This window comes from Rhineura floridana, chromosome 8, assembly GCF_030035675.1.
Source record: "Rhineura floridana isolate rRhiFlo1 chromosome 8, rRhiFlo1.hap2, whole genome shotgun sequence".
NCBI classification, from domain to species: Eukaryota; Metazoa; Chordata; class Lepidosauria; order Squamata; family Rhineuridae; genus Rhineura; species Rhineura floridana.
In genome coordinates, this window is record NC_084487.1 from 34,306,811 (window position 1) to 34,334,067 (window position 27,257).

Here is a 27,257-nt window from a genome sequence, read left to right on the forward strand (position 1 = left end):
GGGGGGAAGTTTTTTTTTAAAAAAAATTAAAAAACAATTCCAACACAGATGCAGACTACTAGTAGTAGTCATCGTCTTGTATTTCAAAGGACACTTCAGCAGAACAATGCTTTTAAAGTCACCAGCTTCAACTTGACAGGATTAACAGATAGATCTATTTTATTTTAATTTGGACTGTCCATCAGTATGTTTGGTGGCCACAGGGCTAACTCTGCTTAGTGTGTGTGTATGTGTGTGTGTGAGAGAGAGAGTTAGTTACCGGCCTTCTGCCAACTCTAGTAGGGTTTGCCTATGAAACTCCCCCAAGCAAGATAGCAAACATTCTCGGGAAGAAAAATATTTCAGCAGGAAATACAAAGATATTTGACTTCAAAGCATCTTCTAATCTTCAGTTAGCAAGTTTACACTGTATTGCAAAACAGACTCATTGTTATTATTTAACTCTGCTGTCGGCACCTCTGTTGCTGCTGCTAAGATGTTTTGAAGGGACTGAACCTGGAAACTTCTGCATGCAAATGTTTGGCAAGTTTGGGAGGATGAAGTGTGGGGTACAGATGTTGGGGAGGGCGTTGACTGTTCTGATGAAAGGAATGAAGAAGGCATGGAGGGAATGCCCCTGGAAGCCTCTGGGAATGCTAATGGAATGGCTGAGAACAACTCAGGAACTCCCGCCCCCTTTGCCTGAATCGGTCAATGAAGAGTCCAGATCTAGCCATCAACAAACAGATGATTATGACCCAAGCCATAGTGATAAGCTGAGTTCAGAGACAAACGCTGGTAATCTCTTCAAGGTCAAAGCAGCTGGGGAAAGGGCCAGCTTCAGTTATAGTAATGCTCCCAGAAGAATCGCCCATCTTGTAGAGCAGGCTAGGAAATGCAAGAGCAGCTAGTGCCAGAAAAGTGCCTGTCCATTTCTCTGATCGATATACGTGAGTAGTTGGGCATGTCTAGATTGTTGTGACAATGTCTATTGCTGCCTCCACCTTGCCTAGTTTGTTCCTGAGATATATCTGGCCTGTTATTGGTTTTGTATCCTGAGACCTGCCTAGTTTGCTCCAGTTTTTGTATCCTGATTCAAGCCTCGAGTGCGATGCACTCTTCTGGGGGCACCAGTAGGGGGCATGGACTGCACTCCCATGAAAGTAGCAGGCAGATGGCGGAGGGACCCCGAGTAAGAACCAGAGAAGTGGAGCTCTCTCAGGGTGAGAAATGGAGAGGAAACGAAAATTCCTAGGTGAGAGCTGGGAAGGTCTGTCATTTTCTATGGGGCAGGGGTAGGGTATTAAGAACTAGTTTTGTACAGAGGGAAGATGATGCACTTGTACACTGTTTCTGTACTTCACATATCCTACTGCTGATTTTCCAGTCTCTTTTTTCCCCAGGAAGCTGTTGTGTTAGATATGCATTATATTTTATAGTACCCAAGATAAGTAGGTAATAACTTATGTTATGATACTATATTTTACAGGGATTGAGCTGTGGAATTTATTGCTGGGATGATATTGTGTATAGTTTGACATTACTGTTTAGGATGTGTTCATTATGCTCATTATGTATTATATACTATTATGTATTTATTACTATGTGTTGCTTATTATTATGAATTGTATTTATATAACTGCTTAAATGTTTATCTTGCATAGATACTATGTCATGTATTGACATATATTGCTTATGTTCTGTGTTGTAAACTACACTGTGGTCTTTTGAAGAAGGCTGTATATAAATTAAAAAATTAATAAGGAAAAATCTCCAGGTAGGATTAGGAGTGACTCCTGTCTCAAACCCTGGAGAGTCACTGACTATCCTGACCAACTCCATTGGGTTCAGACTCATTCTCACTGGTGTGTTTTGCTCTGTTACATTTAATGTAGCCTATCACCTTAGAACATTTCAGAGATCAGCTTACAGAATACACAGAATTCTGCATCTCTACACAGCATAACTAGGCATGACTACTCAAAGCTAGGACGTCACAGCAAGTAGACACACCTCTTGAGACCCTCTAAGTAGGTTCAGGGTGAGTTCTTTCTACTTGCGTAGGGGAAGTTTCAGTGAATGGGACTGCATGAGCAAATGAGCACTCCTCCTGACTGGAAAAGCTAGAACTATCTGTGCCCACGTGCACATCTCTCCGTGTGCTGGGTAGCGGCAGTGGTGGCACTTCATCGAGATCTGCCGCGGACACCGATTTGGGTTGAGCCTTTGATTACTCCTCTAGAGGAGGCATGCACACCAACAGTGGCTTGGGCAAAGGGGGTTGGAGGGGAGGAAAAGGGGCTGGCTCATGGCCAGACAGTGTTTCTTCTGTTGTAACTAGAGCTTAGGGCTTGGAGCTGTGACTGTCAAAAGTCCTGGAGCCTTCTCTTTCAGTACTCCCCTGTTGCAAGCCACTGGGCCCCTCCCCTGGTTCCCATTCTATCTCAGCCTCCTCCTGACCATTCCAGGAATGCTCAGCAGGGCTCAAGATGCCAACAATCAGTGTAGACAATGCTGAGTGAGATGAACCAATGGTCTGATTCAGAATAAGGCAGCCTCTGATGTTCCTGTGTAGTTCTGAGTAATGGAAAAGTTTGTTTCCAGCATTTGGAACATCCACATGACCCAAGATAGATCTCACATAGTTTGCTGTGTATCTTTTTACCCACCTACCCCACCATGGGACCGACATAGCCCATGCCATTCTGATCTAGAATGGTAAGGAAATACCTCTAATCCACTTCAGTCAGTGCATGTAAATAAGCAATGAGGCACTTTTCCCCCCCTCAGAATGGTCAATAGAAATGCTATTCATTTACATGAGACATTTACTGTGGCTTTCCAAGGACATCCCATTTACAGCAAACTGCTTCCTTATCTTGAATATGAAAGGCCCTTCCAAGTAATTTGGAAGAACAAAAGCATCAGGCCTCAAAGAAAAGCATGTATTAAAATCCAAATGCACTCTTATAATTTATTATATCCTGATCCATTTAGAGCTGGATGTGACATTGAGATTCTAAATAATAATATTTGTGTGTGGGTTCTGGAGGCTTTCACACTTATGTAGTTCAGCTCCCAGGAAGACCTGTCCTCTGAGTCAGAAGTCAAGCAGATGCACCGAAGTCAGAATAGCAATCTTTATTCTGATGAATGAATCAAGTCAAACAGGCACACCCAGAGAGAGCAGGTGCGACAGAGAATGGGGCTCTTCAATGTGTGCTCACATATATCACATCAGTGAATCCATTTAGAGTTGGGTGTGATCCATTGAGTTGAGATTCTCAGTTATAATATTTGTTTATGTGGGGATTTCAGATGCATTCGTGGTTTTTGTAGTTCAGCTCCCAAGAAGACTTGTCCTCTGAGTTAGGAATCAGGTAGATACATCAAACTCAGAACAGCAACCTTTTTTCAGATGAACAGGTAAAGTCAAACATTGTATGTGAGAGAGACACCCAGATTCATGTGCAACAGGGAGCGGAGTTCTTAAGGGTATGCTTACATATATCAAATAAAAGATATCACTCTCTCATGAGTGCCCAATAGGATGGGGGAGAAATTTGATTCAGTTTACACTTAAAACTGAATCTACCAAATTCACACTTTCCAAAATAATAGAACTGAAATACAACCATCCTTGGAAATTCACACTTATCCAAATTTTGTGATGCAGTTCTCCAACCAACCAATATCTACCAAAATACATGCATTGGGGGAAATGGGCATTAAAATGGATTAGTGAAAATAACGTACAAAAATGCATTATATTAGGGAAAATGCTAGCAAAAATGTGTACCTTAGTCAGAACTGCATATAAAAATGTGTTTATTAGGAGAAATTTGCAGGAAAATGCTAATGAATTTTCATGAGGATTTTTTTAAAAATTGCAAATTGCTGCAGAAATGTGAAGAATGGAATTTAAGACTGGAAAAAAGAGAAACCAAGACAATAAAAGAGACATCCTTCCATTCCTAGTACACGCACAATCAGATGCAGTGCTACAAAAAGGCCACATTGTGGAGCTAGTGCCTTTCCTTAGTACCTCACAATTTCTGGAGAAATTGATTGATGGGATGTTTGCTGCTTACAAAAGCAACATTTATGCCCTCTTACTTCCTGTTCTCAGATGCGCACTGAAAAAAAACATACCCAAAGAAAACAGAGCAACCCTGTTCTCAGCCAAGCCTTTATTTGGATTACCAGCTCCCATTTAAAACTAGCACTGTGAATGCTGCGTTCCTGTCATGCAAAGTGCCCCTGTCCCTGAAGTTTTAATATAACCCAGCAATTGATGAGGTCAATTAATATTATCTATTTACTTAAAATTATACCCCATCATAGAACCTCAAGCAGCATACATTTCCAGGCGGTCTTCCATCTGGGCCCTGATCAATTTGCTTAGCTACAGCAGGGTATGTACAGCTTAGCCAGGGACCACTAGCTAACAGACAATTGCTACAGACACCTGTAACATACTTTGAGGTGTACCTAGCAATTGTCATCTGTGGTCTTCAACCTTTTCAGATGTAGGACCCACTTTTTGCCCAGTTGTGCATTTGGGGACTTCTTAATATTTTTACCATCTATTTGTGTGGTGGTAGTGCTGATGTTGCAACCCACTTTTGGTCAGACAGCAATCCAGCAGTAGGTACCCACTCTTCAGTTGAAGAACAATGGACCAGTGTTTTGCAAGTTTCTGATAAGGGAAGTAGACTTCTTTTCTGAATTAAAATGGAAGACAAGCTTTGTTTGAAGTTTCAAACTTCAGGTACTGCTTGCAAGCTTCCCATAGGCACCTAGTTGGCTGCCATAGAACCAGGATGCTGGACTAGATGGGTCTTTGGTCTGATCCAACAGAGCTCTTTTTATGTTCTTATTCCTGCACCTCTAAAAGGCTTACTTTTACTGCACAATTCCATGCCAGTTTACACAAAAGTTCTGGTAAGATAAATGGACCTTACTGCCAAATATATTTGCTTAGGACTGCAGCCTTAAAGAGTATGATCCAGCCTTGGAGGAGCATACCAATATGTTTCTGGGTGAGTCACTGTTCTGAGAACAGGAACTTCCAGAGGGGTAACTATGTTAGTCTGTCACATGTGAAACAATGAGCCTTGTGGCACCAAAGACTAACAGATGTTTAAAAGTGTGCACTGTAATACATCTGTTAGACTTTACGGTGGCACAAATCTCTGTTTATGTTCTATGAGGGACTCTTAGGACAAAATCCGAAGCAGTGGGTCATTCAAAAAACACAACAGGGCAGGTGATTATGATTCACCCATATCAGGAGCTAGTCACTGTAGAGATGTGGAATAGTTGCTTGGCCCCAGAGACTGGATGGGAGGAGTCAAGGGCAGACCAATTAAGCATACAGAGTAGGGTGGCCAATAGGGCAGCGTCTCAAAAAAAAAAAAAGAGGGCAAAGCCTGCACTAAATGTACATATGCTGATTTATATGTGCAGATGGAAATTCAGAAATAATGAGTATAATTTAAAGAGAAATATATGTCTCACCATAGTGGGGAAAACTGAGACCCGGTGGCCTGCTACGTGCCTGCTCAGACTGCTGTCCAGGTGCTAACTGTTGGCTGGCAACTTCAAGGTCCCCGCTCTCCCTGTTTTTTGTCAACCAGAGTTGGACCAGACAGCCTTTCAAACACAAAACTCCTTCAAACAGAGAAGTGTCTTCTGTAAAGCAGGACACATGACCATCTTAAAGGGCTTGTTCAGTGATGAATGCCTGACTATGGATGCTCTCCCCAGGGAGGCCTGCCTTGTGCCTCCCTTGATGTCATTTTGGCTCCAGCTATAATTTTCCCATACGTTTAAATTCTCTAGATGTTGCTTTTAGGCTGTTTTGTGTACATTTTTAATTCCACTGACTGCTTCTGTTCTGCTCTTTTATCTTAGGGTGTTTTCATGTTCTTGGTTTAATTTATTGTATTCTACTTTTAACTTTTTGCAAGCCACCCTGGGAAACTGTTGAAGGGCAGCATATACGTCAGCTTTTTTTAAAAAGAGTTTGTGAACTGGTTCTGGGTTGCAGGTAAATATACTAAAGTAAAACCATTTTTAAAAAATTGAGGAGAAACACGAACAGGCTGAAACAAACAGTGGAATCATATATCTGTCTATTCTGAAGTAAGTCCCACTAATTTCAATAGGTCCTACTATCAGGTAAGAAGGTATCAGATTACAGCTGAAGATTGCAATCCTATGCACAACTGTCCTGGTAGTAAGTCTGTTGTACACAGTAGGGCTTACTTCTGAGTCAACATGCATACAAGGTACTGTATAGCTCCTTTAGCTGCTTAGTGTAACAAATGCACATCAGGACTGGGGAGTATGTGGCCCTCCAGATGTTGCTGGCAACTCTTATTAGCTCCCTCCAGCATGGCCAATGGCCAAGGATGATGAGAGCTCTGGTGCCCAATATCTGGATGGCCAGGTTCCCTACCCTTGATGTGCATGTGGGGGGGATGTGCCCTACTCATGACTTCCATGGGGGGTTGTTTGCTGTTTTTTTTGATGAGCATGCTGTTTGCTTGGAGCCCAGTATATCATTACAGCCAACACCTCAGCCAAGTAAGGAACAGTGAGGATTTAAAAATATATAAATGGTTTATCCAAAATATGCTTGGCTAGGTGCATTTTTTGGAGAGGGGGTTTAGGAAATGTACAGATAAGAAATGATGCTGTCAGCATCTTTGAAGAAAAGTAAAGCATTTTGTTGGATTTCCTCGTTGCTGTGGTTTTCAACTGTTCCCTTCTCAATGGGACTTCCCGATAAAGGGCACTGCCTTGGGTTATATGGGGCCAAGGAAGCATTTGCCAGAGAAGTACTGCTGAGTAGAATGTATCCTTGAAAAGGGCTACCTTGTTGCATTGGGGTGATGTATATTATGTGTGTGCATGTACCAGAATAATATGTATTGCAGGCATCCCATCCATGTGCTGTTGCAGCCCTTCTAAGGGCCTCTTCACATCCACAAGTCTTGATCCTTGCACCAATGTAGGAGGGTTGGGCCAAAAGGACAGGGAGAAGTGAAGAAGGAGCTGACCCTGCATTGTAATATAATAGTATCAAATACCAGCACTTTTAAGCCACCTTTTAGGGTGTAACCAACAGGGGTGTAGTTATCCAGGGTCTCAGAGGGTCTTAGACATCTTACTTTTTTGGAAGAAGGGTCCCAGCAGGGTCCCTATGTCTCCAATATCCTATAAGCCAATCAGCATAAAAAGTTAGCCACTGAGAAGGGTCTTCTAACATGCTTCCTTGTCTTTTCCTGCTGATTGGAGCCAATCAGAGTGAAAAGAGATGAGTCAGCCACTGAGAAAACTCTGCCCAGTAAGTAGCTAACACTCTCTCCTTTCATGCTTATTGGCTCCTAGGGACATCTGCTATTGTGGGAGAAGGCCTACAACAAGGATCTCATTCTCAAGCCAGCAGGGAAAAAAAAGATGTGAGGGAGCGTGGCTGTAACTATCATGAAGGGACCCTGCACTTGTGAATATGCCACTACACTACTGGTAACCAGGGCCGGCTCTGCCAAAGTGAGACAAGTGCCTCAGGCAAAAGATTCTGTCGTGGAAGGGGAAACCCAATATATAGCCTATCAAATAAATGTGTTCTCTGGGTAGCTCACAAAAAATAAAAGAATAAACTGCAATATTAAATTACAGGAACAAAAAAAAATAGCTGCATAAACCTTTTTAACCTGCAGAGAAAAGGTTAAAAAAAAAACAGTTTAGAAGCACAAATATAAAATTAATGATATATCAAGCAAATTAAGAGCCCAGACATGAAGATTACAGATTCAAAGGACTGTTCTTGCAATCCTTTCGTCTTATCTAATAGATAAAACTTGAACCACCCAACTGATGTTCAGCATATTGGCATTTTGCCATAGCTTTGAGAGAATTTTGTGTACATCTCAAATGAATGGTCACACACATATGTATTTTCATAAGTAGTCCAATAAGTCAGGGGTGGCTAGTCTTTAGTCTCCGGCTTACATCATCACTGCCCACGCTGGCTGCAGCTAATGGAAGCTGGTGTCCAGTTCAGAGCGAGAACCACCAGTTGGAGATGAGGGTGCAATCAATTCTTGTTTTATTAAAGTAATGGATACATCAAAGGCTGTGCGCCTCATAGAAACCCCTATGCTAACTCACTAACGAGTGGTCGTTAACTCGGCCAGATAGGCAACTCATAAATAAAATTGTATTATTATTATTATTACTACAATCCCTAACTGCACTCTAGACATGCTCTGCAACATTTCCGGGCGCGGTAGTCTCAAATAGGAGAGGTCTTGGGGCGTAACCTCTCACTCTGTCGCACACATGCCTCCTTCTGCCCTGTCCTCTTCTCCTGACGTTGTGAGCGCGGTGAGGGGGGGCGAGCCTCCGAGGGCTCATTGGAAAGCACAGGTTCCTGATCGGCAGGCAGGAGAGCGGAGGGCGGGGAAGCGTCAGGCATTTCTAAGATACTGCTTGGTGAAGGAGGAGTGTCTGCTCTCTTAGGAGCATCCCCCGACAGTTCCGTGGGAGTGCTGGGGGGCTGAGCGCTGTCCCATTGAAGGGCAGGACCAGCCATGGGAACTGGTGGGGCAGGTGACTCACTCTCTTCCCCAAGGTCGAGGTTAGACTCAACAACAGCTGGATCATCCATGCTCCCTAACGGCTGAGGCTTCTGAAACTCATGCCTTCCCCCTCCTTCCTCGGGAAGGAGGCTGGGTCCATCACCCCTGGGCTCAACAGCTGGAGTCCAACAACATCATTCTGGAGAGACAGAGTGATTTGAGTGAAACTTACATCTCAGCAAACATGAGGCCTGTTTCAATGATACTTGGCACCTCAAATGACCCAATGCATAGAGTGGACCAAAATTGTACAGCTCCATCCAAAACTGTACATGCGCAATTATACAAATTGCATAGATCATAGGCAATGCTTACAATTCATATGCACGCAGCACACATGCTTTTGGCACAAACGACTCAGCAATTTCACACCGATTTAACTTCATCATGCAGGCGTAATAAGTTCCAGAGGAGTCGCCGTGTTAGTCTGTTAGAGCGGACACAAAAATACCTTTGTAATATCTTAAGGAGTGATAGCTTTATTGAGGATTATGCTTTCATGGACTAGAGTTCGCTTTATCAGATGTATGAAGTGTTATCTTCACTTGTCATGTACATATTTATATGTGTGTTTATGGATGTGCATGTACACACCAGGGATGGGGTTCGCTGCATAGTTCCAATCTGCTTGCATTCTGATAGTCTGTCGTTTGATCCTGATCTGTCTTCTTTTGCTCCTTCTTGCTCTGGCACTTGCCAATTCGATCTGCTGTGCTGGGTGATTTGATCTGTGGGTTTTTTTTGGGGGGGTGGCAATTTTTTTTGGTAGTTATTAACGTAGATACTTATATGAATGATCACGGTGTTCCACATGGTATTTTGGCAGCGGGAAAAACATTGCATAATTTTTAGGTAGCTTACGTGAATGATCATACCTGCAGTTATGAATGCAGTAACTTTGATTACATAAAATAGGGGCAAAAAATGCAAAACAAATTTTTGCAGATTGCAGTCGCGGCTGCAAAATATATGCCAATTACAGCCGCTGCCCACTGCAAGAAATCAGTGCCAGTCCAAAAGGACAGCGAACTGGTGAATTCAGTCAGAATTTGGTACTAGGCCCGATTTAGCAGATATTCTCCCCCATCCCTAGTACCCCCCCCACACACACACAGAAAGCAGGTGTGGGGAACTTTTGGCCCTCTGGACATTACTGAATTACAACTTCCATCATCCTTTGTCATTGACCATGCTTGCTGTGGCTGTTGGGAGGTGTAGGTCAGCAACATTTGGAGAGCCAAAGGTATAGACAGTCACACAGGAATAGAGAAAAAAATGACAAACTACACCTGCTGAAATTCCCCTTTCTACAAAACAATGAAAGGTGTAGGAGCCCTAATTCAAAAGCTCTCTCCTTTGAAGGTCATCCTTCAATTGCTAGAAAGTTCTTTTCTGGGATGCCAACATTTTTTATAGCCCTGCTCCAATGTCAGACAGAGCAGGGGAAGAGAGAGAATTTATGGAGAAGTTTCCATAATTTTAATGGCAGAGATTTGAGCATGTATTAATTCTCCCAATGAAATTGATGGGTTTTACAATGCTTAACTCTGGCTGAGTACACACCTTACCTTTAAAGCACATTCCATCTCCCCTCCAAAGAACTCTGGCTGCTTATCTCTAGCTGTGTACACACCATGCATTTAAAACAAATTCAAAGCAGATCCCTCCCCTCCGAATGCTGGAAACTCTAGTTTATTAAGGGTGCTAAGAATTGTAGCTCTGTCTGAGGTAAACTACAGTTGCCAGCATTTTTGCAAGGGTGGGGGATGTCTTTTGAGTGTGCTTTCAAGATATGGGATGTGAACACACTAGTCACCTCCCCAAAGCGTTTCCATTACCCACACCTGGAGGGGGAACGGGCTGATCTGCCAATCAGTTGCAAAATCTCTTGAAGCTGAATTAAAAGAAAAAAGCACTCAGGCTGATCCCACCAGGTTTTACAGTAAAAAGGGCATGGTTTGACTACAGTCATGTGCCACTCTTTTCAGAAGAGAGAGGTGGAGATGCGCTGGAACTGGCAGAACAGTGAGTGCATTTCTACCCATGGTGTGTACACAGTCTCTGGCTAGTAGATGTTGAAAAGTTTATTGGCTTCATTTCATTGTATTGGTGCCATTAGAGTCACAGGAGTAGGTCTAATAAAACAAGTGGTGACTGTAGCTCTTCCTAATGTCTTTCCTGTAGTTTAAGCGCATTACTTCCATTTCTTTCCAACAGAATAGCCAGCCTCCCTTCCATCTCCATACTTGCCCTTTCTCTAGCATTAAGGAACTTCCTTCTTCTCTCTGTCTTTTTCCATTGTTCATGAAAAGGCGGCAAAACCTTTTTTTTAAAGCTAAGGCCGCAATGTGATGCATTTCTTGTTTTCAAGAGAAATCCCCAAATATGGTACTTCCCCAAAATGGGCTATTTAATGCAATCCCTCTGCAGGCTGCTGTTGCTGTAGGAATTCATATTCTCCTATATTGACTATAAGGCAGTTCCTGTGTGTTTTGAGACAGTACCCTTTCCTAGGTAAGTGTTTGCAGAATAATTGCTTACCGATTTCAGCTTTTTAAAAAATCATCTGTTGTTACTTGGCTCCCATTCAGAAGCAGTGCCATTGAGTAAGGACATCTGGGAGGGGAGAGGGGTGGGAGTAGTGGGTGGGTGAGCCAAGTGGTGGCTGGTAGCAGCAATACCTCTACTTGTAGAGGCAACATACCTCTGAATGCCAGTTGCTGGGAGTCACAAGAGGGGAGCATACTCAGGTTCTGCTTGCAGGGTTCCTATAGGCATCTGGCTGGCCATTGTGAAACCAGAAACAGTCATGGCTTCCCCTAAAGAATCATGGGAAGTGTAGTTTGTTAAGGGTGCTGAGAGTTGTTAGGAGAAGACCCCTATTCTCCTCACAGAGCTACAGTTTGCCACAGTGGTTTAACACTCATTTCCTCTTCCCAGAAAACTCTGAGAATTGTAGCTCTGTGAGGGGAACAGGAGTCTCCTAACAGCTTTCAGCACCCTTTACAAACTACACTTCCTATGATTCTTTGGGGGAATCCATGACTGTTTAAAGTGGAATAATAGTGGAATAAACATCTGGTGCGAATGTGGCCTAGACTGTATTCTTGGTTGGCCGGTTGGAGCAATCTCCGTATTTAGAAACATGTTGCCTTTGGCTGCATTCAGACATGGAGTTTATTATTTTAGTTTTACTGATTATAATGGTAGTTCTTCTGTCCTAATTCTAACACTCCTTTCACATTGCACTACCTGTTGCCTTATGGAACTGTGACTTTTTGACCGATGTACCACCATGTTGCGCTAAATTTCATTCATACCAGTGGGTGTAGTGTGACAAAACAATGAACAGCATTGGACGTGCCACTATTCCCCCACCCTGTCCACACATGTGGACTTCTGTTGCCCCATAATTCCACCATGAAAACAGCAGGAGAGAACAGTATGCTGGTATACCACCCCAAATTTTGTGACTTTTTGCCACTGCAATTTTCTGTGTTAATGGGTTGCAAACTGATTTTTTTCTGGAAGCGATCAACACAGAAATAAGCACTAAACTTCCACTAGATTCCACTAGATTTCTAGAAGTGGCTTTTATGTCATGTGAAAGATAAAAAGAAATACAGAAATGATCAGGTAAGGAAGTGTAAGGAAATGGAACAAACTGCTGTCTGAATGCAGGTTTTATAATTCGTTAGCTTCCACTGTACATGGATGGCACTAATAAGATCTCATTATACATTTATATCACTATACATTTATATCGGTTTTATATTGCTTGAACAGTAATGTTTCCCCCCAAAAGAATACTGGGAACTGTAGTTCTTTAAAAGTGCTATGAATTGTTAGGAGACTCCAATTCCCCTCACAGAACTACAGTTCCCAGAGTTCCCTGTGGTGGATACCTATGGTGTGGATAAATGAAATAATTAACAATTCGGCTTATTTATTTAATGTCCTAATGTTAGGGGTGAACTCTGCCATCAATTATGCAAGAGAAATTGTGCCACAATACCATCTTTGGATTATGAAGAGTAGGCCTACTTCATGTTTTATTATCTAAATAAGGGTGTTCTGGTTTTACATAGGCTCGAAGATCTGGCATTTGCTTTTTAAAAAATGGTAAGTCTACAAAACGTTGGTTTCCTTCTTTGAGAAAAGCTTCCAGGTTTTGCCAAGTAATTCTTTATAAAGTAACTTTCATTGCTGTCAGTGCCCAGTCATTTTTCAGTCGGAGAACTGCTAGATGACGGCAGCATGCTCTTATGAAAAAGACTACCAAAAAGGAACAAAGATCTCTTACAATTTCTCTGTGCCATTCTGTAGTTTAATTGGCAGTTTCTTTACCGTCGTTCAGTAATATATGAAATGATTACGTTTTTCACTTTTTAAAAACATTAAGGCTTCATTATGCCTTTTAAAGCATCATACATGTCCAGCCTAGAGCCTCGCATGTACTCCAGTGTATATCTGAAGCTGTTGTGTGTTTGTGTTGCCCAAAAGGAATGTGCACATAGATCTACATCTCCTAGATGTGAAGGGACAATTGGGTGACCCTCCTCAACACATTCAAGGCATGCATGAGTAGGATGGCTGTGGGGCAGGGTGGGACAGTATTCCCCAATGCTGCTGCACTCAGCAGCCGTGCCCCCCCAATCTGTAGAATCAGTGTGTATAAGAAGAGGCTCTATGCATGAACCGTGGGAGGGGGGAATCCAAACCAAAAAGGACCCCTACCCCTGTAGAGGGTCTCTCTGTGTATGTAAGCATGATCACTCTTTATGCACCCTCCCTCCCATGTGGATTGGGAGAAGTATGGCTGCCAGGCATGTCAGTGATGGGACATGGCCCTGCAACCTCCCTCACCCATTTCTTGAATGTGTGTATGGGACTGTCTAAATGCCTCCACTGATAGGCAGAGAGTGATGGGGCCAGAGAGTTGATGGCTCTTAGAGGGCTGCCCACATGGTTCTAGTGTAAAGGAGACACCATTCATGCAATTAGCAATTTTTAATTTTAAAAAGGAAATAGCAGACACAAGGCAGGATCTGAATCAGGGCCCTGGTGGGAGGCAAAGGGTTATAGCAGAGGTGGGGAACCTTTTTCTGCCAAACAGTCACACTTCCTTCTGGGCAACCTTCTGGGGCCACATTCCAGTGGTGGGCGGGGCCAGAGGCAAAAGTGGGTGGAGCAACAGATGTTAACTTTGTATTTGTCATCAGCTTGTTTCTACGCACTCCTCTGTCTATCCTCCCATCAGACAAGCAAGAGGTATTATCAGAGGTGGACACATCCCAGATAAGCAAAAAGACACAAGAAGGGTACAAAGCAGCGCCAATAAAGGAACATGGCCTAGGGAGACAGGATGTGGCATGGGAAGAGTCCCAAGGGCCAAAGAGAGAGGCATGGGAGGACCACAGAGAGCCAGGGTGGTGTAGTGGTTAGAGCAGAGCTTGGAAAAGTTACTTTTTTAAACTACAACTCCCATCAGCCCCACCCAGCATGGCCACTGGATTGGGCAGATGGGAGCTGTAGTTCAAAAAAGTAACTTTTCCAAGCTCTGAGTGTTGGACTGTGACCTGGGAGATCAGGGTTCGAATCCCCACACAGCCATGAAGCTCACTGGGTGACCTTGGGCCAGTCACTGCCTCTCAGCCTCAGAGGGAGGCAATGGTAAACCCCCTCTGAATACAGTTTGCCATGAAAACCCTATTCATAGGGTCGCCATAAGTCTGGATCGACTTGAAGGCAGTCCATTTCCATTTCCATTTCAGGAGGACATTTGACCCTGGGCTTGTAGTTTCTCCACTCCTGGATTAAGCTACCTCCCTCTCCACCAGTGTTCTGATCTAGATGAGGGCCTTCTGTACCTGCTGTTTACTTTAAAAAACTAATGTCTACAATTGCGAATTGCATGAATGGTGCCTCATCTAATTTGGTGCTCACAGAGTGTGGCAAAACTTGGTGATACGTTAACTATGTATTTGTGCTTTTAACTGCAGGGTTTTTAGGGGGGGACACAAATTGCCAGTGCAGGAGGACTCATTCAGACTGGGATCTTAGTGGGGGGCTGTACCTCTTTGTCCCCTGTTATGATCCTGATCTGGATCTCCTCCAGCCCCTGCCTCCCACGCTGGCAAGTTCTGTTTTTTAAAAAAGCACTTAGTAGCACAGATATGGAGTTATTGTATTGTCTAGGCCTAAGCGCTATGCCCCACTGGCTCTTAGGGGATAGTTGAGAAGTTTATTAGGGAGGAGGTCTACAAGTCTTCCATTGACTGAGAAGTCTGTGTGGCACCCAAAGCTTCTCCCAGAAGCTCCTCACAGTAAATGCAGCACTTGCATCTCTCTAGATAGGGGTGCCTGGTGTACAGCAAGTTATTCCACCAACCAGTGAGGCAGCTGGCTTTTGTGATCCACTAAGACTTTCCCCACACACAGATTCTTGTTACTGGATCGGAGCAAGTCTGGCAACTATGGGATGGATATTTTGCAAATATATTCTGGAGTTGTATATACTGAGTTGCGTTTTGCACACATTGCTCTTGATTCATCTGAACTTATATATTGTCACAGAGTTTTACAGACCAGGACTTGTTAGGACAAGCCCTTGAAGATGCCTTAGAGGTGTTACAGCAGCATTCTGATGGTGACTTCATGTATGTGCCAGGTAAAATGTGAAACTAGTTGCATTCCACTTTTATATGATTTACTTATTTGTTACATCTTTATCCCGCTCTTACTTCCAAAGGAACTCAGGGTACCAAATGTTGATTATGTGTGGGTTCCAATTATTTCTTAATGTTAGAATATACATGAGTATGATGCATTGTCTATTTTTGTTTGTTTGTTTAAAATCTGATGTGTTCAGCATGAAAACTTCTGTTAAATTATCTTATGGGCAAAATAAGTCACCAAATAAGTGCCTTCATACAAAATCCAATTATTTATATTTTCATTATCTCATTATATGTTTACCCCACCCAATTTCCTTTTCAAGATATGTCTCCCTTTCCCCATATTTTCAGGGGGATGTCCTTTCATGGTTGCCTCCTCCATGTACTTACCTAAACCCTCAGATCACCCTCAGAAGCCCTTCTCCAAGTGCTCCCACCAAGTGGGATGTGGAGATAGCAACTGGGGACAGGGCCTTTTTAGTGGTGGCATCCTGGATGTAGAATGCTATTTCCAGAGAAGCTCACCTGGCACCTAGTTTTTTGTCCTTTGGATACCAAAAGAAGATATTTTTATTTTCCCTGGCCTTTGAAATACTTAATTTTCAATTGATTTTAGTATCTCCTTTGCATTTTATTGCTTCTTTTAGTATTTGACTGTTATTGTGAGCCTTATTGGGCAGCATATATAGTAAATATTGCAAGTGGATGAATGAGTGTCCTGGGGTATTTTCTCTTCTACATTTTCTCTGTGTTGACATATTCTGTGTCTTTCCCCCCAAAGAAGACTATAAAAACTGCCTGACGTACTATCACCATTCTCTTCGAGCAAATCCAAGTTACCTGGCAGAATCTTCCACAGACAACCCAATATATAGCTGGAAGAACACAGTAGTAAGTAAAGTACAGTATTTAAGTGCAATTTTCCTAATTAGAAGTATGGAAAATATTGTCACTCTCTATACCAGAGGCGGAGAACCCTTTTCAGCTTGAAGGCCACATTCCATGGTGGGTAATCTTCTAGGGGCTGCATGCCTACAGGGCCAGAGGCTACAAGTGGGTAAGCAATGGATATGATTCAATCTTTGTTCAGTAGGCTATATTCCAGCCACACAAATTCAGAGGTTTCTACACGTGCACACCCCACATCTCTCCATCCAGACAAGCAAGAGACATTATCAGAGTTCAGGGATGCTTTCCAGCTGGATAAAAGCATGAGGAGAGTGCAAAGCACATGCTTAAAGGCACTGTGCTTGTTTGTATGTGCCAGAAGTACACCCTGAGTTTATATGACACAGAAGTGTTTACCTGCCCCCACTACAATCCTCTTCCTACCCCCATTGATCTTTGCAAAATAAAAATAACTGGAGCATCTGGTACAGTTTCTCTCCAGCCAGAGTATGGGAGGGACAGGGCTTGTTTGGGAGGACCTTGCACTAGCCAGCCAGGCAGATGGATCAGTCTGATTATGAATAAAATATATTTATTCAATGATGTGGATGAAATGATTGTTTTGGTTGAAAAAAGACCTAACTTTTGCCATCAAGCTGCAAGCCAGCTAGACTAACATGTAAAATGACTTTTGAGCAAGAAGTAGGGTCTGAAAAGCCAGTGCACTCCTGGTCTTGTGAAGCCCTGGCCATAATCTGTCAGGCTCAGAAGTGCATAGGAGCTGGCAGGGTCAGACCAAAGCTCCATCTAGTTGGTCTGTTTCCAGCAGTGAACAGTTGGATGCTTTCAACAAGTGAGTCACAAAGATAGTAACCCTCCCCTGCTGTGGCTCCCCTCTGCAACTTGTAGTCTTGGCACTGCCTCTGAATGTGGAGATAGTGTGTAGCCATAATGACTAGTAGCCATTGACACTTATACCAATGGATTTGTCTAATCATCTTTTTAAGCTATCCTGGACAGATATGCCTGGTGCCAGCAGCCAGACAGGTCGGGCACTGCCCGAGGGCCCCAACGTTCAAAAGTGTCCCTCACTGGCCTGACCAGCTGATTGCACACTAGGCCTGGGTAGCAGTATGCAGGCATCATTTCACCCAAGCCTGGCTCCCATTCATGGCAGCCAGCTGACCACCTTCCCCCATCCTTTAGCTCCCTGCCTTGCCTGTGCCATGTTAAAGGTCAAGGATGTGTTTCTTAGAGAAGGTATTCTGGGCAAGGTGGCCTGAAAAATGCAGCTTACCACAGTGGCTAGAAAGGCTTTTTTAAAAAAACTTAGATTTTGAAATCTAAATATGTTTAAAAACAATCTTTCTAGCTGTTTTGGTAAGTTGCAAAAGCAGTGGAAGCTTTCTCCAGCCATTTCACCCTGAATGCCTGGCTCTGAGGGATCCCTGCTTCGGCCCTTTCTCAGATCCTAAGTGCTGGAGGTGGCAGAGGAGGCATCAATGCTTCTACCACTATCACAGCAGCAAAGAATATATTTTAAAATGTAAGTGGGGGCAGGAGGAATGGGGGCAACAGTGAGGGAGGTGGAAGAGGGGAACAATAGTGCTGTCACTGGAAAGGATGAAGGGGCAAAGGCTGTAAAAAAAAAAAGGCAGTGAGGCCACACCTCTGGTCTCACCCCAACAATGTGCGGTTTCCCTTGCCCTGCCCATCATCCATGCTTTAGCATGAATCTCTCAGGGGGAAAGATCACATGTAGACCTCTATTTGTGTAGGCTTCCCCAGGTGTTAGGACTCTGTGTGATCTGGACCTTGGGAAGGCTACATGCATAAGATCTATGTGGGAAGGCCTCCTTGCCTCAGATGCTCATAGACGGCAAGGATGGGGCTAGCAGAAGCCCTCCATGATTGGGCGCAAGGTCAAAGGTGTGGCCCCGTAGCCCTTTCTACATGCTTTCTTTGCCTGTTCACGCAAGTAACACTTGAAGAAGGCTTGTGTCACTGTGGCATTCTAGAGGACAGGTAAATGTCTGCCTTTCACATTTTTTCACACTGTTGTTGTCCATTTCTGTAAGAATATTGAAGAAGACTTCTATCTGGATGGAGCTGAGTACCACACCCTGCAGATTGCTCCAGAAAGCTCAGAGATGTGTGCTATACCTCTACAGCAAAAAGGCAGGAAAGGTTTGTGAAAATCCTGATAATTACATGCATCCATTATTTTGATTCTAGACCAGTGTTCAGCAACTTTTTGGGCCAGTTGGAATTTTTAAAAAGTGTAATGAGCACCAGTCACAACATGGCTCCTATGAAGGCATGCCATAACACAAAATGGCTTCCGTGGGGTTATGGCAAAACATAAAATGGCTGCCATGGGGTCATGTCATTATGGCTGCCACATCTAAAAGAGCAGGAAAAGAGACACAACTACAAAATGATGTGGGCATGCTCCCATCAGCCACCCCATCAATGAGGGAAAAGGTTCCTACATTAGCCACCCCCACACTCACTCACAGAAAGAAGAGGAAGGGTGGAATCAGATCCTGTCATCCAGTGAAATGTGAGGATGTTTAAGTGGGTGTGTTCATTGTAGAATAGGCTGAGCTAGTGCAAACAGGAAGTGAGCAGGAAGAGCAGTTCCTTGTCCATTGTGGATTTTTGAAAGGATATTTAATGAGACCTTTCACGGTGGCCATAGAAGGTACTAGTTGGCAAACTGGTGCCCATGGGTGCCATATTGCCGACCCCTGTTCTAGATTATTGTTTGGTCAATTTTTTAAAAAATGATTGATCTTTCTGTTACTTTCTGTGTACATTGGAATAAAGGAAATGTATTAAGGTTGGGCTTCCCAGGTCACATCTAATCTGTGGATTACTATATACTGACTCTGTTAGGCACTTCCCATTTGCATCTTGTATATTTTAATTGTTCTTATCTGTTCATTTAGCAAGATTTATATACTGCTTAATATAAAAGACTAAAAGAGGTTTACATAAGATGGTACAAAATATTCATTACATTCATTGGTTTTGAACCCATTTCCATCCTTGCTTGTATAACTTGCTTATATTTTGCACTGCTCCCCCCACCCCCCACCCCACCTGCTCTCCACAGGAATGCAGAACTCATGTTTTGCTCCTTGGGAGTCCTGCTTAAAGGATTCTTGTGAGAACTTTTATGCTAGATCTTGAAAGCCCTGTGGATTTTGCAGAAGATACCAGATACTACATATGAGTTTTCAATTCTGCCATTGTGTTTTCCACATGTATTCTGTCACAGGCATCACTCCAAAAAGAATTCATGAGGAAAACAGTATTATACTGAGACTACAGTGTTAACTGGATTAACAATTATTTCCTTTCCCAGGGAATTCTCAGATTTGCAGATCTGTGAGGGGAAATGCAATGGTTTCATCAACCTTTTTAGATCCAAGATTCACCTTTAGTTCAAACATGCATTTGGAAACCCACTTCTTTTTTTTACCATATATGGTGGTAGTGCATCCATTGCAAAGTACCTTGCGTCAGGCTACTTTGTTTCATTTATTTTATCTGAAGCTTTTATATTCCACTTTATGTCAAATGACCACTTTATGACCAGGGCGGTAGACACAATCGCTCCTAAGCGTCTCCTTCCGTGGATCGGAGCTAAATCTGCCCCTTGGTTTACTGGAGAGCTGACGGCGATGAAACGCGAAAGAAGGAGACTAGAGCGACGTTGGCGGAAAACTCTGAGCGAATCTGACCGAAAACGGGCTAGAAGCTATTTAAAGACCTATTCCGCAGCAATGCGGGCTCAGAAGAAATATTTCTTCTCCGCCACCATTGCATCTGCTAACTCTCGTCCTGCGGAACTGTTCCGAGTGGTCAAGAGTCTTTTAAGTTCTGACCCACATGAATATGATGCTGACCACTCAACAGCCCGCTGTCACTTGTTCGCTCGATATTTTGCAGATAAAGTCGCTCAGATTCGCTCTGACTTAGACGCCAAAATTAATACAGTCTCTGTGGATGTAACTTCGGCCTCTACTTGTATAATTAGAATGGATTCCTTTCAACTTGTTCAACCCGAGGATGTGGACAAAATCCTTGGAGAGGCGCATCCTACCACCTGTATGTTAGATCCTTGCCCATCCTGGCTTATAAAAAATGCCAGAAAGGGACTGGTCGAGTGGGTCAAAGAAGTGATCAACGCCTCTCTACAACAGGGCAGATTACCACCCTGTCTAAAGGAAGCTGTAATAAGACCTTTGCTGAAAAAATCCTCCCTTGACCCCTCATTATTAGGTAACTATCGTCCAGTCTCCAATATCCCTTTTTTGGGCAAGGTAATAGAACGAGTGGTAACCGCCCAGCTCCAGTGATTTTTGGATGAGACGGATTATCTAGATCCATTTCAATCTGGTTCCAGGCCCGGCTATGGGACTGAGACGGCTTTGGTCGCCTTGGTGGATGACCTACGCAGGGAACTGGACAGGGGGAGTGTGTCCCTGTTGGTTCTACTGGACCTCTCAGCCGCTTTCGATACCATTGACCATGGTATCCTCCTGGGTCGCCTCGCTGGGATGGGACTTGGAGGCATGGTGCTACGGTGGCTCCGATCCTTCCTAGAGGGGCAAACCCAGAAGGTGGTTATGGGGGATACCTGCTCGACCCCTTGGCCATTGACCTATGGGGTCCCCCAGGGTTCAGTCCTGTCCCCCATACTATTTAATATCTACATGAAACCGCTGGGAGAGGTTATCCGGAGTTTTGGGGTTCGGTGTCACCAATATGCGGATGACACCCAACTCTATTCCTCCTTTCCACCTAATGAAACCAAGGAAGCCGTCCAGGTGCTAAACCGCTGCCTGGTATCAGTGATGGACTGGATGGGGATGAACAAGTTGAAACTAAATCCTGACAAGACAGAGGTGCTCCTTGTCAATCGGAGGGCGGATCAGGGAATAGGGATTCAACTTGTGCTGGACGGGGTTACACTCCCCCTGAAATCTCAAGTTCGCAGCTTGGGAGTACTCCTGGACTCGACTTTGAGCTTGGAGGCGCAGGTCTCTGCTGTGGCTGGGAGTGCCTTCGCTCAATTAAGATTAGTGCGCCAACTGCGCCCATTCCTTGACCTGTCAGACTTGACTACGATAACACATGCCTTAGTTACATCCCGATTAGACTACTGTAACGCGCTCCACGTAGGGCTGCCCTTGAAGACTGCTCGGAAACTTAAATTGGTACAAAGAGCGGCAGCCAGAATGTTAACTGGAGCTGGTTCAAAGAACATACTACTCCTTTGCTATACCAGCTCCACTGGCTGCCAATCTGTTTCCGGGCACAATTCAAAGTGCTGGTTTTGACCTATAAAGCCTTATACGGCTTAGGTCCAGGCTATCTGTTAGACCATGTCTCCCTCTATGAACCTGTCCGGATTTTAAGATCATCCGGTGAGGCCCTCCTTACTATTCCATCTTTCTCGCAAGTTCTTCTTGCTGAGACACAGAATAGGGCCTTTTCGATGGCTGCCCCTAGATTGTGGAATTCCCTCCCTAGCGAGGTTCGGTTGGCTTCTTCGCTATCATCCTTTCGCGCCCAGGTGAAGACTGTTTTATTTAGGCGGGCTTTTAACTGAAAATGTTATAGTTTTAATCTATTTTGATTTAATCTATTTTTAATTGTTTTTAATTGTTTGTTCTGATTGTTTATTGTTTTAATTGTGAGCCGCCCTGAGTTCCTCGGAAGAAGGGTGGGGTATAAGTATTTTAAATAAAATAAAATAATAAATAAAAAGACCTCAAAGCAGTTTCCAGCTAACTAAAATATCAACACCACATGATGGGTTGTATTCAATGAAGTCCTACTCAGAGTAGACCCATTGAAATTAATGCGCCTAAGTTAGTCATGTTGATTAATTTCAATGAGTTTATTCTGAATGAGGCTAGTATTCGATACAACCCAATAAAAGACAGTTAAGAAATACATAATGACCAAAATGCAGTTTCATCCATTTAACAACAGTAACTGAAAAAAGGTCCAGGGAAACAGAATCAACATTCAGACTCCCAAAGGCTTTAGAAAACAGATAGGTCTTAACCAAATGGTGAAAACACATTAATGTTGGAACCATTGATACTTTAATTAGCAGTGGCTGCCGATGTGCCAGTAATTATACTGTTGTGTGGGCACTGCACATAACCAGTCCTCAACCAAGCTTCTGATTTATCTGTATATTGTTGGCACAACTTTCATAAAAAACTTCAGCTCAGCTTTAATTCTGAAATTTCAAAAGAAATTGAACACTCCTTTATAAACAGATATTGTTTTATGACCTGTGTGTGTTTTGTTTTGTTTCCTTCCTTATAGGCAGGAAGAAGCTCCGTCTGTTTGAGTATCTTCACGAGTCTCTCCATAATCCAGACATGGCAAACTGCATCCAGTGGATAGATAAGCCTAATGGTGTCTTCCAGTTTGTTTCCAAAAACAAGGAGACATTGGCAGAGCTATGGGGGGAACGCAAGGGAAATCGTAAAATCATGACTTACCAGAAAATGGCCAGAGCCCTGAGGAATTATGGAAGAACAGGAGAAATAATTAAAATCCGAAGGAAGCTGACCTATCAGTTTGGTGCTGTGGTTTTGCAAAGGCTTTCTCCAGCCTACTTTCTGGAGAAAGATGGAGATTTTGATCAACATCCCCAAGATGATCAAAAGTGCCAGTATGCAGACAACTGGCTTTCCTATTGTTACATGCGTAACAAGGATCATGAACTACAGCAGGCTTACTGAAATACAAATTCATTCTGTTATGGGTCTTAGAGAAACTTTGAAGCCTAGCAACATTTCTCCAATATAGATCCCCCCCCCAAAAAATCTTGAGATGTCACATTGTGCATATGTACACAGACTTACATGGGTTTTTCTTTCTAGCAAGCTTTCATATTCACATAATCCCTTCTTCAAGCTAAACTGGAATAGTCATAGAAGATGTTTAAGGCCGTACTCCACACATACCTGATGATGAGTCCCACTGAACTCAGCAGAGCTTAAGTCTAAGAAGACATATACAGCTGTAAAGTTCCTAAAAGGGGGGGGAGTCAAGAAGACAGAGAACAGATTATTGCAACATATTGATTTTAACAATATTGATTTAGAAGCAAGTCCTGTTGATTTCAATAGATATTTCTTCTAACTCACTGCACCATCTTAAGCATGTTTACTTAGAAGTAAAGCCCACTGAACTGAATTCCCTGTAAGTGTGTTCACGATTTCAACCTTAATAGTAAGGTTTAACGGCACATTATATGCACAAACACAAAGCTAAGATCTCTGAACATCCTCATGCATCCAACACGTTAAGAATTACTGTGGCTTGTGTGTCTTCAATGGCTTTTGCAATTAATTTACATCTTACTGTATGTATCATATTAAATATCACTTTATTTAACAGGCATGTTTGAGATTCTTCAGATTTTTTTATCAGCCCTCACATTACATGGGATATTTTTTTTGTTATTAATATTCAACAACAGCCAGCAGGTACAGAAATCCACATGAACAAACTACGGCAGCTCAAAAATCCTTAGAAATGTTGCTTTCGTAAAAATAATAATGATTTGCCCCCATGGCCCATATGATGGCCGGATATGTCCCATTCCAGCAACATCCATTTTCAGGGCTACTTGTTACATTCTCCTAAGAATAGAAACAACTGTCAGTGTTGGTTCTCTCAGTTTCTCATGTTTCCAATCTTAAATTCAGTTTGGCAGAATATTGCAAAATAATAATAATCCTCATGAAAATCTTCAGCAGTTTACTCTGAATTTCTCCTAATAAGTACATTTTTGTATGCAGTTTTGACTAATATACACATTTCTGCAAGCAAGTTCTCCTAATACAATGCATTCTTGTATGTTATTTTCACTAATACATTCATTTTCATGCACACTTTATTATATCCATTTTCGTAATCATTGCTTTGGTTGCAGAATTCAGGTAAGTGCAAATTTCAGAGGATGGTTGTTTTTCAGTTCTCATATTGTCTCAGAAAATGCAAATTTGATAGATTCAGCTTTTAATATAACCTGAATTGAATTCCTCCTCTATCCCTACATCCTCAGCTGATTCCAACTTCTATGGCCACCACCTATATCAACCAACACCTTTTCTCAATATCAGCATTAGGTGTTCCGATCATCCTGGATGCAACTTCTGCTTACCAAAAGTGGCCCACTAGGCAGAATGTCTTACCATTTATTGTATTGCTTTTCAATGATTGTTGTTGTTGCTGTACACCGCCCTGATGTTTTGTGAGAGGGCGGTATATAAATATTCTTACAAATAAATAAATATAAAGTTTGAGATTTGTCCATACCAGCGAACTTGCCTTTTCTTACCCATTTAAAGTATGAGAGTACGTTGAGATTGTTTTGGCCCCAAGACCTCTAAGCATTTGCTTTAGCAGATAACACTGATGGAGAGTTTGGGTAATAGGTACCAGCTATCCTGAGGGAAACTTCAGAGGTAAACAGCTAATAGGTGGTTTAATTTGTCATTCACAATGAAGCAGAATGTTGGAAGATTCAAGACAAACTTCTTCACACAGCACATAGTTGAACTATAGAATTTGCTCCCATAAGATGTTGTGATGGCCACCAACTCGGCTATATAAGAGGATTAGACAAATTCATGGAGGATAAGGCTAACAATGGCTACTAGCCATGATGGCTATGTTCTCCCTCTGTATGCCTCTGAATACCAGTTGCTGGGAACCACAAGTGAGGATAATTCTGTTGCACTCAAGTCCTGCTTATGGGCTGCCCATAGGCATCTGGTTGGCCACTGTGAGAACAAGATGCTGGACTAGATGAGGTTATGGCCTGATCTAACAGGCCTGTTCTTATGTTCTCATGCTACCAATGATTTTATAATGGAGAATTAGCTGAGATTATATATATTCATATGCCACTTTTCTAGGCAAAGTCCATCCAAAGCAGCTTGCAAACAATAGAAACAAGTATTAATAAAATACTTTAATAGAAACAAGTATTAATAAAAACAAGTAGTAAAGTTCAATATTACTAAAACCAAGGATAAAGCAGATTCACAATGTTAAAAATAACAGAGTGGAGGGAGAAAGGAGCTGGAGGACAAGGACATGGAAGAAGGAGGAGAAGGAGGCAGCAACGGAAGGGAGATAAAGAACTGTGGAGTGAGATATGGCAGTGTGTGTGCGTGTGTGCGTGCTGGCTACTTTGCTGCATTTGCAGTGATTTAACTTTTTTGCACCCCAGGGGAAAATGTTTGCTTGGGTGGGTGTGCCTTAGTTGGCAGCAGGGCAGTGTCCAGGAGGTGGTTGAGTGAGAGAGATGACGCTTGCTTTGTGTGTGTGTGGTTTAACGCACAAAGATCTGAGTAGTGGTCTGTGCCTCCCTCCTCACCTCTCTTACCAGCGGAGAGAGCACCACTGCTATCTTATGGATAAAAAGAGTTATTCTATTACCTCTGTGTGTGTGTGTGTGTTTATTTTTAATGTTGTTTTAGGCTATTTGGGTGTGCAGCAGCCAAGGCCAGCACCTTGTAGGCACTCTAGGTGTTTTTTTTAAGAAACGTGACTGTAATTATAGTTATTACATTTGCGCAATCGTAAAGTAATCAAATTCCTTTCGTAACAATTGTACCTGTAATAGTAATTTATTCCTTTTTGGGGCCTTGTAGCAGTAATTGTAATGCATTCCTTTTTCAAAGTAATCTTCCAAGCTCTGAAAACAACACCCATGCAACCTTCTTGTGGTATGTTAAACCCTGATAGGATAGAGCTGTTATAGAACAGTAAGTACTGACTTCTTGTCTCCATGGTTCACTATCACATCCAATATAGGGCTTCCATATTTCTCCCCTGTGAAATGCACCAACTATTCCTACATCAGGAGCATCTGAATTTCACCTTGATGGCCATGCCATGTTTTGTGTTGTCACAAGCCTGCCATCATCCAAGATGGTGACGGGAGTGGCAATATGTCTGCACACATGCCTGCCATGGTGTATTAAAGCACATGTGTGCACACACGGGGGGGCACAGCGGTTTGGTGCTCAAGGGCGCATGGCAGTCTGGCGCCGGCCCTGCTGATTTCAGTCAAATTCCCTGTGTTCTTACAAACTAGAGATAAAAGTATATTGCATTCCCCCCAAAACACAAACCCACACACCTAACATGATGCCAGACCTGTAAACTCAATGATGAAGGTGAATACAACACTTTTCCTGGAGCCACTTGCCAGAGCCACTTGCCAGAGCCACTTGCATCAGTCCATTACTGCTTCTACCTGCCAAAATATCTTGTTTTATATATCATTACATTTATATCCCACCTTTTTCTTCAAGAAGCTCAAGGTGGCATACATCTTGGCCTCCCAGGTCCTAGTCCAGGACTCTAACTGCTGAACCACACTGGCTCAGTGTCAGTGGACACCCAGGCAGATTTATATCCCACTTTTTTGGCTGGTGCCTTCAGAGTGGCTTTCAACATTTGTTACAAAATAAATAACATGGATACATTTTAAATTATAGACTACTTTTAAACAAAACCAAATGGATCCAGGGCCCTTCCAGACATTGTTTTTATTGCACGTTCATGATGATTTGTGCTCTTGATTTGGGCAGTCACATACTATCCTGCTTTCAATACTGGTTGCTCCTGAAAACGTTTTGGGGTGGTCAGACTGCTTCATTTCCAGTCGATGCATATCCTGCAACTTCCTGCTTAAATCCCATAACTTATTATACCACAAATGTTCTGGTTTATTTTTGTCCTGATTTTGTTGCGCTGTGGCCTCTCCGGACAGCAATAATGTGGTAGCATTGGGGAAGCATTGCAGAACAAACGAAAGCAGAATACACCTGCCACTAATGCACTATTATTGTGTCAAGAACATATTGCAGAATATGCCCACAGTGAAATACCGATGTGGAGGGGGCCCCAGCTGGAACAGGAACAGGCATCTGATACTGCCTCCCTCTTAAGGATTCTGTAGTGCAATTGGTGGTAGTAGAAGGCAGCAGATGGTGATAGAGAG

General features: G+C 42.9%; 1 protein-coding gene across 7 annotated transcripts; it reads left to right on the plus strand.

The window, feature by feature from the left end:
- Positions 1–864: 864 nt before the first annotated feature.
- SPIC (Spi-C transcription factor) lies at positions 865–24,476 on the plus strand. 7 transcript variants are annotated; one of them, XM_061638836.1, is made up of 6 exons: positions 865–929; positions 12,719–12,752; positions 15,207–15,300; positions 16,089–16,198; positions 18,274–18,382; positions 22,550–24,476. In XM_061638836.1, exons 2-6 carry the CDS (start codon positions 12,750–12,752, stop codon positions 22,969–22,971), a joined length of 738 nt encoding a protein of 245 aa, XP_061494820.1. In that variant the 5' UTR covers positions 865–929; positions 12,719–12,749; the 3' UTR covers positions 22,972–24,476. The 7 variants fall into 7 exon arrangements, with proteins under 7 accessions (XP_061494820.1, XP_061494823.1, XP_061494827.1 ...); XM_061638839.1 differs by having other exon boundaries at positions 16,092–16,198; XM_061638837.1 differs by lacking the exon at positions 865–929 and adding an exon at positions 1,087–1,234.
- The last annotated feature ends 2,781 nt before the right edge of the window (positions 24,477–27,257 follow it).

What these genes read in the sequence shown, in the direction of transcription:
- SPIC (XM_061638836.1), top strand. An exon ending in ATAGCTGGAAGAACACAGTA is followed by an intron (nt 16,199 to 18,273) that starts GTAAGTAAAGTA and finishes CATTTCTGTAAG; the next exon opens with AATATTGAAGAAGACTTCTA. An exon ending in ACAGCAAAAAGGCAGGAAAG is followed by an intron (nt 18,383 to 22,549) that starts GTTTGTGAAAAT and finishes CCTTCCTTATAG; the next exon opens with GCAGGAAGAAGCTCCGTCTG.